This window comes from Balaenoptera musculus, chromosome 3 (assembly GCF_009873245.2).
Source record: "Balaenoptera musculus isolate JJ_BM4_2016_0621 chromosome 3, mBalMus1.pri.v3, whole genome shotgun sequence".
NCBI lineage: Eukaryota > Metazoa > Chordata > Mammalia > Artiodactyla > Balaenopteridae > Balaenoptera > Balaenoptera musculus.
The window spans coordinates 55156914-55173981 of NC_045787.1; the positions used below are offsets into that span (position 1 = coordinate 55156914).

Here is a 17068-nt window from a genome sequence, read left to right on the forward strand (position 1 = left end):
AGACAGGGGTTGGCTCAGGACCACAAAAAAATTAAAATAGATAAATAAATAAGTAAAAGAGGCCTCTGGTTAACCAAATAAATTTTGGAAAATCTATGCACTAAAGCTCATGCACTTGATTCAAGTGGCAACTCAGAATCTGTTTTGGCCTAGTTGACTTACCATTCTAAACTTACAGATTGGGACTTCCCTGGTGGCACAGTGGTTGGGAAACCTCCTGCTAATGCAGGGAACACAGGTTCAAGCCCTGGTCCAGGAAGATCCCACATGCCGCGGCCCTTGCACCACAGCTACTGAGCCTGCGCTCTAGAGCCTGCGAGCCACAACTACTGAGCCCACGTGCCACAACTACTGAAGCCCGTGTGCCTAGAGCCTGTGCTCCGCAACAGGAGAAGCCACTGCAATGAGAAGCCCGCGCACCGCAACGAAGAGTAGCCCCCACTCACCGCAACTACAGAAAGCCTGCGCACAGCAACGAAGACCCAACGCAGCCAAAAAAAAATAAATAAAAAATAAACTTACAGATTAAACACTACATAAAAAAGAGGGAGTTAGAGATATTTCTTCAAGGTTATAACATTATCATCATCAGTAAGCGATGGCTGAAAGCTCATCAGCAATGAAGGAGGTAAACAAACCAAGAACCAAGAACCAGCCAGTGAAATTGCCTATATGAAGTAGATATTTATTTATTACAGGGACAAAATCCCAAGAGCTGTCACTGTGTTTCAGCTAATGTTCACAATGATAAACCTGAGTCATCAAAGAAAGATAAGTTAGATTCAGAACATTCCGTGTACAAATGGAGAGAAATGTTTAGCCAAACAGAAAATTAAGCTCTTCTGAGTTATTCATTCATTCAGCAAATCTTTACTGAATATATTTATTTATGTGCCAAGTACTGTGCTAGGCAGGTCTTGGGGACACACAGATACTGAGATAGCAGTTCTTGCTCTCAAGAAACTCACATTCTGGGACTTCCCTGGTGGCGCAGTGGTTAAGAATCTGCCTGCCAACGCAGGGGACACGGGTTCGAGCCCTTGTCTGGGAAGATCCCACATGCCGTGGAGCAACTAAGTCCGTGTGCCCCAACTACTGAGCCTGCACTCTAGAGCTCACGAGCCACAACTACTGAAGCCTGCACACCTAGAGCCTGTGCTCCGCAGCAAGAGAAGCCACCGCAATGAGAAGCCCGCGCACCGCAACAAAGAGTAGCCTCCGCTCGCTGCAACTAGAGAAAGCCCGCATGCAACAACGAAGACCTAACACAGCCAAAAATAAATAAATAAAAATAAATAAATTTATATAAAAAAAAAACAACTCACATTCTAAGTCAGAGCTTTCAAAGTATGGTCAGGGAACCCCTAGGGGTCCATAAGATCCTTCCAGGCTATGTTCAAGGTCAAAGCTATTTTTATTAATAATACATACTAAGATGGCATTTGCTTTTTTCCCACTGTTTTGGCATTTTCACTTATAGTGCAAAAGTAATGGTGAGTAAAACTGCTGGTTCCTTAGCATGAATCAAGACAGTGGCACCACACATACTAGTAATCATTGTATCATTCACCCCCCATGCACAGAAAGAAACAAAAACAAACAAACAAACAAACAAAACACTCCTGCCACTTTCACTGCAGAATGTCCTTGACATAGCAGGAAAAATGATCAATTTTATTAAATTTCAACCTGAAATATATATCTTTTTAATATTCTATGTAATGAAATGGGAGTTATGCATGAATCACTTTTGCTGCATGTTGAAGTATGATAGTTGTCTAGAGGAAAAACACTTGTGTGATTGCTTGAGTTACAAGCTGAACTAGCCACTTTTTTAATGGAACACAATTTTCACTTGAAAGGGTGATTGACATATAAACTGTGTTCAAACTTGGGTATTTGGCAGAAATTTTGTCAAAAGTGAGAAAAGTGAGCCTATCACTTCAAGAAAACAACCTGTATTATTGGTTGCCAATAATATAATTTCAGCTTTCAGATGACACTTTGAGTTTTGGAAAACTAGAGCTTGCAGCTTCCCAATAATGAAAGATAGGTTTGATGAGAATGATACTAACAATTTTTTAATATTATATAATGAACTCGTCAAATTAGAATGATGTGTATAATTCAGTGAACCAATCTTTTCCAGATTGCCAAAATGTATGTTACGAAATCACGCATGGATAAAAAATTTCACTCAAAGTGAAGAATAGACCAAATGGATTTTAATATAACAAAATACAGAAAGTTCATTGATTTGCTTTCACATTACACATCGAATGTAAACTTTAAGAATCTACCACTTGTTGAGTTTTAGCATAGAATCAAAGAAGAATATCCACAATTACCTGAAAAGGTTATAAAACTATCTTTCCCTTTTCCAACTATCTGTGTGAAACTGGATTCTCCTCATATACTTCGACCCAAAAGAATTTATTGCAATATATCGTATGCAAAGGCAGATAGCAGAGTCCATGTACAAATGTATAACAATGCCATTTAAAAATGTATAACAATGCCATTTTCTCTCTGAAATTTTTGTTTTGAAAAATATAATTTTCATAAAAACATGTCCTTAGATGTTAACATGTAATAAGTTTATTACCATATTTTTAAATGAATTGATAAAAATATTTTAAGAATTTCCCAATTCTAATTTCTAATACAATAAATATCAATAGTGATAGCCACATTTACAAAAGCTCTTCAGGGCCCTTAATAATTTTTAAGAATACCAAATATCCTGAGTCCAAAAACTTTAAGAACCACTGGTCTAGAAAGAAGACACAGACCTATAAGTCACTGATTCTAACCTATTTCTAGATGGACTTTGATAGGAAGAAGCACAGGATAACATGGGAGACTAGGGGATCCAGCCCAGTCTTGGAGAGTCAGAGAAGGCTCCCTGGAGGAAGTTCTCTCTATGCTAGGACTTGATGGTTGAGAAGCTAGCATAGTAAGAGGGGTAAGATGTTTAGTATTGAAGGAGGAGCTGATGAAAGGGTCCAGAGGAAAGAGAGAGTATGGCTCATTTATGAAAATAAAAGTTACTTGGCAGAGCTAGAGACTAGTTCGTGATAACCTAGATTGTTCTGCTTATATGATCATTTCAATAAAACGAGCATATATGTGCAGTGAAGGGTAAAAAATGGACTCTCTCTCAAGTATACATAATACTAATAAAGGGGGGAAGGTGGAAATAGTCTCTGGCGTGCTGTAAATATTTATGGAAAGTTTAAAAGAACCACCTTAATAAGTTGGCACAAATATTTAATTAGAAGTTGTAGTCTACATTCCATAATATCTCTAAACTTAAGCTAAAATTCAGACTATCTTTAAAAGATTTTTTCATGTTTAAAAGAATTCTAATGAGATATTTAAAGTCTGATTTGAATTTGAAATATTACATGTTAAAGTTTAAAGCCTTATATTCTTTATAAATACGATTTTCACCCCGATCAGTGATAGTTATCTCATGAATTCAGATTATATCCAACAGCGATTTCCTCTAAAAGTGTCATAGATTGTAATGTCAACTTCTCCACATCTTGGTGGCTTCTTTGTCATGTCTGCCATATGGTCATGGTTTCCTGTTTTTTCATTTCCATTCTATTTAATAGAGTCTTCACATCACTCTAAAGAAAACCTTTCAGTCAAATGCCCTGGAAAACTCCACCAGGAGTGAGATGTTGGCAGAGGCCAAGGTAGGCATGTGTCCTGAAGACCAGGTAACCAGCAACTCTAAGAGGCATGTTCATACTCAATGCCCCTGGTCTATCCCATGGGTATTCATGAGCTGGAACAGAGCTTCTGAGAGTGATTTTTTCTCTTTTTGGTAGGAGTTCAGAAGAAGCAGAAACAAATATTTCTGGCTCAGAGGTTGGGCTCTGTTTAACTGGTATCTTGGAACAGAAAGCCACCCGCAGTCACGTGACTGCAGTCTTTGGATGGCAGGCTGCTGTTACGTATTATAGAATTCGGATTCACTGTGAAGAAAATGCAGTGGCCAAGGCTGTATTGCTACACTTCACAAACCATCTGAAGGGCTCTCTTTATTCATAAACATTTATAGGGCACTCCAGAGATTATTTAGTCAACTTCTGTTTGTAAGTCTGCATGCATGTTGCTTTATCAGTATATCTTCTGCATTATATGTTGCATGTTGTTTTGTTTGTCTATATCTTTTGGGGTTCCTGAGACTCTGAAAGGACAAAATAATACAACCATGGGTGGATTATAGTGTGACATTTTTTATAGTCTATTGTACTTTAAGGTACTATCAAAAACAAACCAAAAAAGCAGCAAAAATATGTCAAACCAGTAAAACTAAGTAGTTTAAAAATAAGATCAACTCTGGAACTGTGGACACCGCCTATATCTCCTAAAAGATTTAAAAGGACATCAGACAGTTAACATACTGTATCCCCAGCAACTAGCAGTGTGTCTGACACCCAGTGTGTATGTAGTAAATGCTGAATGAGTAAATGAATGGATGACTGAATTCTATGATATAGAAATGATAGTTATGCACAGTTTTCAAACGAGGAAATTGAGACACAATGAGGTGAGGTAGCTTGTCTAATACACACAGCTAATAAAACGTGGGATTGGGCTTGGAAGTCAGGCAACCTGACTATAAGCTCGATTAACCTCTATGCCACGCTTGAACATACCGTTAGTGAAGTTTTCAGAGATCATTTATATTTAGGTAATGTGACATTTTTCCATCAAATATGATGATTGAATATTTAATAATTATTTTTTAGGATGAAAGGTCAGACTGACAAATAATGGTCTAACTTCCTCGCTGTCAGTAATCACTTATTGGGGTCATCTCATTGGTGACAGTGAGGGGGGTGGTGGATGAAAATCTCAGGGGACAGCGCGTGTGGCTCCAAGACTAACACAGTGGTCTTCGTGTTCATATGACCTAAGTAGCCCCCTCTTGCATGCTTCCCTGCTGTGTGCCCCTACATCATGCTGCTGTCATGATTAAGGTAAAAATGCTTTTCCAGATCAAATCAGAACCTTCTTTTACAATTATCATTTGGTTTGGTTTGTTTGTAATCCTGATGATTAATACAGTTTGAAGTTTCAAATACTTAAAAGGCAGTCGATTTTTATATTTGCCACAGGAGGGACTATGGTTTAAAAGGCTGAGAAACGACAATATAGTCATGTTGCCTCCAGGTTATAATAATACCTGTTAGTGATGGTCCTAATGACCTTCCTGTGCCGGTTTTACATCCTGGAAAATGGAAGCATGGGAATTGAGACAATGTTTCTGAAGCCTGCTACAAGCTGTGAAAGCAGTACAAATGCCCAGTTACACGGGGGCTGTTCTGAGTCTGGTCATCACCCCACGCCCCTTTAGTTTTGGCAGATTCTCCACACTCCTTACTGCCAGTTGGCTATTTCTTGTGTCATGTCCACTAGCGGCCAGCTTCTCACTGCCTGGTGTGGATGGAGAAACAGTGATTCAAGGGCATTCAAGATGCCCTCTCATTCCACACTGAAGCTGTGCCACTTCACAGTTCTTTCAGAGGCATTTTGTCCAGTGAACCTTCCTTTATTATCATCTAAAGAATGTTTAAGATGCCGTTTCTCCCCTTTCCCTGGTTTTCTGTATCTGCACTTCTTCCCTTCTGGAAAGTAAGCTCTATGAGGGTAGGGACCAAGCTTGTTTTTCTCATCATTGCATCTTGAGAAACTACAGTAGTATCTGGTACATGGTAGATGGTTATTAAAGACATGCTGACTGAATAAATGTATGAGTGACTTAATAAAGGACTATCCCTTTGTGTGCTGATATCACATCTTGGAAAACTTTCTTTTATTCTGCTTGTCTGTATATGATTTCCCTTTTTTTCCTATCACTTTTAAAAACTTCTCACATGTACACACAGAAGGAATCCATCTCTGAAGTAACTAATCCATAAGCAACTATGGAATTCTAAACAGAACCAAACTCTTTTCAGAAATGGCAAAACTTGAATACCATCTAATGGGAAATCGGATACTTGCTGACTATGGGATTCGAGATAGATGGCCCACAGTTTTCTAAAGGGCAACTTTGATTGTATCGCTATTTTAAATCCCAGTGGTTTTCAGATGTTCTTGCCCAGCTCCAGCCTATTTAGAGGGTGAATACCGTGTACCCTGACTGTGCTCTATGAGAAGCACAAAGATGAGAGATGCTGCATCAGGCAGCTTCACAAACAGTCCCAATCCTTCGTTCCCAGACCCATTCTCCGAATGACCCAGCCCACAATGGGTGGGACTGGGACATAGCCATCCAGAATGCCAGGCTACGTGGGAGCTTCCCAGAAGGCATGACACAAAGAATTACGTTCCCAAAGTGTTACCTGTGTTAACAAATTACAAGTTTAGTGGCTTAAAACAACACAGATGAATTATTTTACAGTTTTAGGGGTCGGAAGCCCTAAAATCAAGGTGTCAAGCAGAGGTTCGTTCCTTCTGGAAATTCAAGGGGGGAATCCATTTGCGTGTCTTTTCCAGCTTCTAGAGGCCACCCACGTTCCTTGGCTTGTGGCCTTCTTCCCCCATCTTCCAAACCAGCGGAGTACCTTCAAATCTCAATCTCTCTGTCTCTGTCTCTCTCACCTCATCACATCTCTCTTCCATCATCACATCTGCTTCTCTAACTCAGACACTCCTGTCTCCCTCTTATAAAGACCTTTGTGATTATACTGGGCCCACCCAAATAATTCAGGATAATCTCCCCATCTCAAAATCCTGAGTTTAATTACATCTGCAAAGTCTTTTTTGCCAGGTAAAGTAACATATTCACCCATTCCAGGGATTAAGACATGAATGTTTTGTGGGGGGCATTATTCTGCCTGCTACCCCACCCCCCTGCTTTCTTCCTACTAGCCTCACAAAGTGGCCTCAGGGTCTCCCCTCTCCCGAGGCTGAGCACACTCACAGGCTGCTGGAGGCCTCCTGGCATTTCCTCCTTCTGAGTTTTCCTGGTCCTCCCATCCGGATGCCACCTACTTCTTTCTCCACATTCCTTGGAGCAAGCCAGACCCTCTCGGGGCATTCCTTTCTGCTGTCTTCCACCACATGTGTGTGTGCATGTGTTACCTTCCTGACTCACCTGAGCCAAGAGCCAACTCTCTGTGCCCTCCTGGGGCCTAGAACACTGCGGCGGATTGCAGGTGCTCAGCAGAGGACACATGAGCCACTTCTCCCTGGGTTGGGGGCCATCCGGAGGTTTCCCCCAGAGTCTCCAGACAGCACCCCTCACCCCCACCCCGGAGCGCCTCTGCCCGCGAGGGATGGCTTCCTTGACCGTAAGCTGGTTGGATCTTGCTGTTTAGACTACAGTTGTCCCTGGGGCGGGGGCCGTTTGCCTGTGGCCCGGAAAGGGAGTTTGCATTTACGTCTGCAGCTTCCCACCAAGCCGGCTTGTTATTGCTTTGCTGTTTGCTGTGGCCCCGGCAGTTTGTCTGTAGTGCCAGCTGAGGAGCTCCGTCTCCAAGCAGCCTTGGCTATTTCCACTATAATTCTCTTTCCCTCAGGATGCCATCCTCTACGTGTGTTGGTATGACTCACTGGGCACTTGTACTTGGTAAGGGCCTGAGCTTAATGAGAAGGCTGGCCGAGAACTTCCCAGTCTCCTTTTCAGGCACTCCCTGGGCAGGTCTTACCTCAGCACAGGCAGAATCTTACCTCTAGCCATAAAGAAATGCAGAAGTAAGAACTGCTTAATTGACAGACACTAGGTGAAGCTTGGGGCTGGAGTTGAAGTGGATGAAAGGGCAGGGCAGGTGAGGGAATAAAAACATGAAATCAAAGTTTCTGCCCTTACACATTCAAAATCGGCTGGGGAGAAAGATAGGTTACCAAGTCATTGCAAAATCTTCTCTCAGCAAAGTGCTGTGGAGCTGAGGCAAAATGAGTGGATTCATGTCTCCCATTCTTCATCTGGATAAATCCAAATCAATAAGAATAAAGTCTTAAAAGTACTAGAAAACCCCTGGGTGAATTTTTCTTACATAATCTCAGAATGGCAAAGGACTTTCTAAATATAACATAGGACTCATAAACCATAAATGAAAAAATAGTTAAATTTAACTACATAAAAAATATTCCCCATGGCAAAATCTACAATACATAGAGTCAAAAAAAAAAAAAGTCAAAATGAGAAAAAATATTTGTAAATCATATTACAGAAAAAAAGCAAAGTTCCCTAATGTATAAAAAATAGACACGGATCAATAAGAAAAACACTAACCATCCAATAGAAAAATGGGCAAAGGATATAAGCAGACAGCTCATAGAAGATGAAATGCAGATCACCCTTAAACGTATGAAAAGATGGTCCATCTCACTTATAATAAGAGAAAAAATTTTAAATCCATTCATAAAAACTGAGAACGAAATGTAACAAAGGAGCCTATTTATGTATTGAGTTAGTGGCATAATATATAAAAAGGAATTAACTCAAGTGACTTTAAAACTGCATCCCTGTGGGATATATCTAATAACAAAGAAAATTGCAAAAAAAAAAGAAAAAAATCCTAAATTGCTTTCAGTAATCCTATTGATATCAGTAGCATTTTTATTGCTATTCTGTTATTCTAAGAGGGTTGTATACGAATTGTAAAATAAAACAAAAAGAAAAATGACCATTTTGTTGTTTTTGGCAACTGGTAATTTTGGTTCTCTAGTGTGATACATTCTAAGAACAAAAGTAATTGCAAAAATTTTAAACTGCTTTTAGTAATCATTGTTAGCAAAAGTATTTTGACCTGAGACTCCTGTCAGTATAATTTGTATATATTTTCAGATAAAGAAAATGAGACATTATCTGCTCTTCTAATTCTTTCACCCTTGGTGACTTTGAGAACTGGAATTCTTGGCATAAGACAAAGGAAATACAGTTGTAAAATTGAAGGGTAAGCAAAATCTCTGTAGTCCTGACTCTGAATTGGCAATTTCAGTATGAACTCTTATTATCTTGAAAAAAAATTCACTTTCTATTTCTGTCCACTGAAAATACCTATAAACAATGACTAAGATAGTAGCAACAAGTCACTCCTAGTATTCAGACTATGGTCTCTAAATACAATTTCCCTCTTAAGGAACTAAGGTTCCTTAGAGAAATGGCTAATTCCATGTTCTGAGGCCAGGTGTATTCAAGGTGAGCTGGGAATATCTTAGCATATCACTGCCCAAAGATTGAAAAGTTAAAATATCAATATGAATAATGACTTAAGTTATATTCTTAATGATACAAAAAAATTATTAATCACCTTTGGAGGATGTTATGGAATTCATTATTTTCAAAATTAGTAAATAAAGAGAATCATGTGTTTATCTTTCCCTTCCTGCATAAGTGTACCTCAGGCTAACCAAGTGACAGGGTGATATTTCTCCAAACAGAAGTCTCCCAGCTGTCAAATGAAGAAAGAATAATAAAATTAGAATATTATTATATTCCAACCTTTAATGAAATAAAGGATCTAGGTAATGATCATCAATGGCTGCCAAGGCCTCAGGACAAGGTCAGCCAGTCTTTATGTGCTTCCTGATGGAAGAACACAGTATCACCCAAGAAGTATAATTGCAAAAAAATATCAAACCTGAATGTGATCAAGCCTTTAGATTTAACTGTCAATATACAGATAATTCAGGAGATGGACGAACATGTTAAATAACAGAGATGGAATCAGCAAAACTCAGACTGTGAAATTCTGCAGAACAAATGTTTCTACTATTCAACAAGAAGTTTCAAAGGAAAAAAAAGGGTAGGAACACATAGATTAAGAGACTTAAAACATATCAATCAATCGAAATATATGGATCTCATTTGGATCTTGATTTAAATAAGCAAACTGTAAAAATCATTTGATTTGGGATAATGGGTACATGGAGGTTTCTTATACTATTCTCTATCCTTTTATATACATTTGAAATTTTCCATAGTAAAATGTTTAACAATAGCAGAAGCAACTAACCCTTACTGAGTGCTTATTACATATACGGCACTATTTTAAGCACTTTACATATTTAAACTGTCCCCCTGTCTGTGAGGTGGGCACTCATCTCTACTATGCAAATGAGGAAACCAAGGCATAGAGTGGTTAAGCATCTTGCCCAAGGTCACACAGCTAATAAACTATGGTGCTGGGACTTGAAAGCAGGCAGTCTGGCTCCAGAACCCAATTCCTAACCTGTACACTACTACCTCTCAAGATGATGGTAGCTTGGACCAGGATGGGGACAGTGGAAAGAAGTAGAAGGATTGAAAAGATACTTAGGAGGTAAAATTGACCAGACTCCATGCTAAATTGTACATGGGGCTAAGAGTCAGGAAGGAGTCCAAGATGCCTGTGAGGTTTCTGCTTGATCACAGGATAGGTGGTGATACCGTTCACTGAAATAGGAAAAGTGAGAGAGGATCAGGTTTGGAGGGCAAAGATAATTTGGGTTTGGAGCATGTTGAGCCTGAGGGGCCTTTGGGACACCCAGGTAATATCAAGTGGCAGCAGGTACCACAGGTACTCTTATAAGTTAGTTTTCCCCTTCTTCCTTAGGACTGTATCTTTTTTTCCTGAGATGGGGATGGGAGCAACTACTTTTCTAGTTTGTAGTGTCACTTAATATTCAATTCTTGTTTCAGAGCTGTTGGTAGTTGTGCCCAACTTGATGTCACCTACACATTTTGTAAGGGTGCTTTTACTTCATTATCTGAGAAACTTGGTCAAAACAGGTCTATTCATCAATCATGTCTTAAGTGCTTACTATATTCCAATCGCTGTATTAGGCATTTACATTTATATCATTTACTCTTCTCTTACGTAGTTACTCACACAGTTGTAAATATATTCTGCCCAGTATATAGATGAAGAGACTGAAGATAAGAATAAGTCACTTGCCCAAAGTTACAAAGTTTTACAGTGGCAGTCAGCATCTCTAGTCTGTGTTCTTCCATTTTGTCTCTTTTTCAAAGCGTGGGTAATGACGTAGGTGGTTCATGGTCATGGCATTTAATTGCACGAACTCATACAGTAAGAAGGCTCTTCTGTTGTTTTCATTCAACCTTCTGTTATGACAACGGAGAATGACTCAGGTGCTAGTATGTCTTTAATACCTCTCTAACACTTGCTATCTCTGTTTTTCACTTAGGGCACACGTCAGGGTCAGAGTCTTGAGCAAATAACAACAGTGTATAGCAGGAATTTTATCATATTACTTATTTTTGTTATGTTTATTCTTAAGGATACCTCCTAATTATAGTAATATTAGTGTTTCCATCTATACAGCAATAAAGAATTTCATTTAAAATAAATTTAAGTAAAAGAAATAGAGCTAATGAAAACTATTACATAAATAAAAGTAATGGTGGTTCAGAGAAATGGAAGACAATCACTAGCTGACGCTAATTCCAAAGCCTGACATTGGAAAACAGTGGTCCTCGCCATATCTCCTCCCCCCATTATGGGCTTTGGTGCTGGCCTCATCTCTCTAACAGCAATTGAATGCCTTCTCTTGACCAAAATGTGATCTGTTACCATCTCACTTGGAAACTCTTTGTCACTGCTCACTGGTGAATGCAGCTCACCAGTAAGATTGTCACAGACCCCAAGTGCTGTGGGCCAGATGGTATCTTTAGTCTCCATTGATCAGACTGGCATTTAGGATGGGGCCAGGACCGTGTCAGGGTTTCAGGAAGGAGCTAAGAGCAAAGAGTACATTACCAATAAGTCAGGGTGGTTAACAGCTAAGACCATGGGCTATTTTGGAAGTCTTAGTATATCCAGGTGATTTTTTTTTTTTTTACTAATATGCATTCTAGTACTAAAACTATATTGACTACTCTAGTTTCCATCCATTCCTCTTCCTAAGCCTCTTATCCCCCAATCTTTTATGATAGTACTGTGTTTGCACGTTTTGTTCCTTCTTCACCCCAACCCCCCCCCTTCCTGGGACAGAAGCTATATTCAGTATATTCAGTATGTTTGTAGAAATGGTTGTAGATGGGCTGCCTTTAAACAACATTTTTATGAGTTCTTCTAAACATAGACAAAGACAATAAAAATTCCCAATGCTACATGTATTTTAAAAGACATCATTGTCACATGAAATAATTTTTCTTGTGTGTTCCCCAAGGAACTGAAAAGTATATTATAGTCACTATAATCCTGCTGGGTAGAGACAGTATCTTCTCTTTATTCTTTGTTCTGCCTCATATCTGTTCAGCATATTATTAAGAAAAATCTGTATCTGGAATAATGCATCTGCATTCTTCTCATTTCCCACGAGCACCACAAAGCCAGTACTTTTTCATCAGTGGCTCCTACAGAGTAAGGTCCAAAGCCTGAACAATGGTAAGCTTAGGATTTGCATTTTTGATGTATTCTTTACAGTGAAGGTGGTGAATACTGGTAAATATGTCTTCCTGAATTCACATCAAAGAAGAGACAGGTTCCATCTTCCCGGGCGGGGTACCCTCAGCCCCACGTCCGCTGTGCTAACACAGCTCCTGAGAACCTGGCTTCAACGCAGATGGGACACAAGGCAGAGACCTGACTTGTGCACCTCGGACAAGGTAAAATATCCCGACTCTGAAAACGGAAACCCATCCCATTCTCCTGCACCAGCGGGGGTGAGGGTTTGCAGCGGGCGGTGGGTGTGGTGTGGGGGTGTAGGTTGGGAGTGTTTTCCCCCCTTAGAGTCCTCCTGCCCCTTGACTCGCGGCCCTGCCCTGACCATTGTCCGCACATCTCGTCCCTCCAGCTTCCGGGCCGCGGGCGAGATGATTTGCTGCAGATGACATCAGCCCTGGGCCAACGGCTGGAAGAGCGGAGGCAGCCACCCCGTGAGGATGTGCCGGGTGGTCCTTTCCTCCTCCTCTTCCTCCTCCTCCCCGCTTCCCTGCCTAGTCTCCATATAAAAGAGGCGCCGCCTCCCCGCCCTCTCTCACTCCCCACTCCTCTCCGCCGCGCGCTCTAGGAGAGGGCGGAGGGGGAGGCGGCGCGCAGCGCCAGGAGGAGGGGAGACGCAGGGGGCGGAGCGGAGACTGCACCTTCGGAGATAATCCTTTCTCCTGCCGCAGAGGAGAGGAGCGGCTGGAGCGCGGCACTTCGCCGAGGCATAGCAAGCCGGCAGGATGGCGACCGTGGTGGTGGAAGCCACCGAGCCTGAGCCGTCCGGCAGCATCACCAGCCCGGCGGCGACCACCTCGCCCAGCCTGTCGCATCGCTTCCTCGACAGCAAGTTCTACCTGCTGGTGGTCGTCGGCGAGATTGTGACCGAGGAGCACCTGCGACGCGCCATCGGCAACATCGAACTTGGTAAGAGGCCCTGCGCCCCGAGGGGACGCGTTTGGGGAGACGCGCAAACGCGACCCCACCCAGGGCGCGACGGCCACCTTTCTCCTCCGGCACGCCCCGCGCCCATGTCTTTCCCCGCTACTTCCCACACTCGGTCCAGACTCTTTTTTCTTCTGGGCTCATTTCGGAGAATAATTTGAATTATCAGATTTGAGACGCAGTGGGAGAGCTTCTCCTAATCTTGATGGATCCGTTACCAGGCTGGGTCGGCAGATCCCAGCTGGCTACCGCCTCTCCCGCTAAATGAGATGCAGGTGTCAAAGGGGCAGAGGCCACAATAAAGCCGCAACCGCAGGAAACCAAAGGTGGGGGGGGGGCGCTGATGCGACCACTCCTTTCAGCCCCCCTCTCACCCCCGCAAAATGCTGGGATTGCCCCTCGCCGGCAGACCCCAGGCTTAAGTACCATGTGCCAGGGCTCGCGTGGGAATCATTCTCACCACAACCACCTCAGCCCCCGAGAAGTGCCTTTGCTGGCTTAAAAGCTCCCCATCTTTTCTTTCCTTGGAATGACTAGGCTAGTCCTAGGGCCACGCCCGCTCCCCCCCACCCCCCGGGACGCAGAGATGGAGAACCGCCTGCGCCTCCTTCCCAGACGGCGCCTGCCTCGCTACCGCCCCTGGGGCCTTGGTTGCAGCTTTTAGCAAGGACAATGGGACCCCCAAGTTGTGGGGTGGGGCTTCTTCTTCTAAAATTCTCGGCCTCGGGAGTGATGGCTTAGGGAGGGGGCCGGCGGGAGGCCCGCAGGGGGGGCCGGCGCCTCGCCCGGTGCGCGCACTACGGGCGCGCCCTGCAGAGGCCGAATAGCGGTTTGCCGGGAACCCTGGGCGGGGCCGTGAGGGTCCGGCGGGCGCAGCCTCGGGCGCGCTGACCGACCCGCCCCGCAGCCCCACCCGGGCTGCCGCAGTGCCCCCGCCCGCCGCACCTGCCCCCCGCAATGCGGCGCCCCCAGTGGGCGCGGCTGGCCAAGAGTGCGCTCCGCCAGGGCTTGGGGGTGCTACGTGCCCCCACCTCTCCCCAGCCCGGCTTTGTTGCGCTCGAAGTCCCCGGGTAGGCAGTCTGTCCTCTGCCTTTCCCTTTACCCCCGGCGTCCCAGACCTCCCCTCGCCCTGACAGGAGTCGCTGGTCCCTCCGCAGGCCCAGCCCGCGCTCTATTCTCTCGGGGTGGTGCTGAAGCGGTTCTGCCCGGAGACACCGGCTGGTGGGCGTGGTGCAGTCCGCACTGCGGTCTCTACGGCAGCCCGAGGCGGACAAAGGGCGTTCACGCAGCCCTCGTTCCCCGCGCCCGCCCCCCACCCCCACCGCCCCATAAATTTAAGACGAGAGAAAAACCTCGTTTTAGATGAAAAAAAAAAAAAACGCTAGTCGTCTGCCTCTACATTTGGAAACGGTCGCCTGTCCCCAGAACAAAAGGCTGCAGGGTGGGGGCTGGAGTTGCAGACCTGGTTCTTTTGTTTAACTTTAAAAGCACTGATGTTCCTTTTCAGATTAAAAAAAAAAAAGAAAGAAAGAAAAAAGAAAAGAAAAAGAATGTGAGCAACAAGCAGTCTTGTTATTTTCTTCGGAAAACAATATTTAAGAATAGGATATGTCAATAGTGAAATGCCTCATTTGAGCATCTCAATAACGCTTCATTTTCAAACTACAGCCCTTTAATCTGCTCTGTACTCATTTAGTTTATTTGCACATTTTCTCCTTGGAAGATTTCACACGTACTGATTTTGGGTGTGGCTACTGTATGAATCAATGACTTTGTATTTTTAAAAAAATATTATTTGTCAGCACCTTTGCTGGGAAGCAATAATACATCAGGAAGTGGTTTTCTATCTATAAAAGGTTCATAACCACCCAATGTGGTGCGAGGAGAGGGACCACCATCTCCATTTTGGAGATGGGGGGCCCAGAGAGGCAGGAAGAATAAAGGGACCGGCTCAAGGTGACACCACTCATAAGTGACAGAGGTGCCAGCACTGCAGCATCACTGGTTTTCTGTACCTGTCATGATGTTAGTGCAGGACAAGCTAACATCAAGGAGATCAAACAGCAATTTTCAGAGCTTGCCTTTATACAAAGGCAATAGTCATCCACTTGTGGGCAGCGCCCCATGCAGGGAGGTGGTTCAGCAATCACCTTCCATGTAATTATATTCCTGCTTTGTTACTCTGCTGATATCCTTTTAGTGCCCCATTTCTCGGGGGGTTTATTCAAGCTGCTTCTGTTTGAGGATAAACTAGAGGCATTCAAGTATCGCTGTGAAGTGCTCTCTACTGATTTTTACACTACTAGCGCTTAGGGATAATATTCAGATTTGTCTTCCTGTCTTTAAAAAAATTTTTTTTATTGATGTATTATATAGAGAGGAAAAGGCACAAGTCATAAATGAGGAGCTTGGTGAATTTTCACAGAACGACATACCTGTATGATCCTGATCAAGAAGCAGACATTACTGGAATCCCAGAAGCCCCCTCAGGTTTTCTTTTCAGTCAGCATGCCTTCCTGATTTTTAATTCCCTGATTCAGTCAGGTTTTTGCAGGTACCTCTGAAATGGCAGTATTGATCCCATTAAGAATCAACCAAGTGAGTGAGCAGAGCCATTTCCTAACGCACAGTAACAGATGCTGCTTTTCCTCTGGAGATCACTCTCTTGGGTCCTGGGGTCTCGGATGCAGATCAAGCTGCAGGGCCTTCCAGTGCTAAGTGAAAATACTGCTCCCGTAGCTTTTCCGACAGTCTAAGATGACTTAGCAACAGGGCAGGCTGGCTGTTTCCCTGTGCCGGACTCGCTGCTGCCTCAGCTTTCAGGTCCCAGCTGGACCTCCTCCAGAGGTCACTCTGATACCACGGCTGTAGTTACTGGTGCCCATGGACCCCGTTGTGTGAAGCAAGATGGAGATGCTCCAGGGGGTTCGGCTCTGATTGTGTGCTGCAGGCTGGGAAAGCCGTTCATCATCTGTTCCTCTTGCTTCCCATTTCCCCTCTTGTCTTAACAAAGGCTCTGTGGGTTTGGAGACCCTGGTGACTTGGATTTTTGCCATTTGATGACTTAGGGCTCTTTGGGAAGTCCAGAAAATAGATCTGTAGGAAGATGGTGGTAATGCAGTAAATCAACAGGCCTGAAACACCCCAGCATGGATGCTTAGTAAATTCTTCATGAAACCCGGTGTTACTGAACCAAACTCGGGTCTGCTCACTCTCGCACAGTAAAGCCGATCTACTGACACCAGGTTGTGGTGAAGGAAAGTGCAGCTTTATTGTAAGGTGCCAATACAAGGAGAATGGGTAGTTTGTGCTCAAAACCCTGAACTCCCCGAAGGGTTTCAGTGAAGCATTTTTAAAGGCAAGGTGAGGGAGGGCGTCCCAGGGTTTGTGACGAGCTCGTGCACAATTCTCTGGTTGATTGATGATGAGGTAACAAGGCGGTAATGGGCACTATGTGCTCATGGTCATCAAGTAGTTAATTTCTTCCATTTGGTGGTGGTTTTAGCATCTGAAAAACAAGTCAGGAAGTAATGCATCAGATACTAATATCTAGGTACTTCAGAGAGGAGCTAAAGCAGAGGATATAGGGGAGGGATCTGTCCCAGGAAGACCCCATAGGGTCCTGCTTGGTTACACAAGGAAGAGAGACCATCACTCATTTCTTCAGCTGTATTCAAAATGCATAATGTAGGGTCTAGTCATTTCTTCTCAAATTTGAAACAATA

At 43.4% G+C, this 17068-nt stretch overlaps 1 protein-coding gene across 1 annotated transcript in view; it reads left to right on the forward strand.

Annotated features, from left to right (window-relative positions):
• The first annotated feature begins 12790 nt into the window (after nucleotides 1-12790).
• The window catches only part of MAP1B (microtubule associated protein 1B), a 94455-nt gene continuing 90177 nt past the window's right edge, over nucleotides 12791-17068 (forward strand). The window contains exon 1 of the mRNA XM_036845831.1: nucleotides 12791-13325. Coding sequence (XP_036701726.1) covers nucleotides 13142-13325 — 184 coding nt within the window. The 5' untranslated portion in view covers nucleotides 12791-13141. The remainder of the gene's footprint in view (nucleotides 13326-17068) is intronic.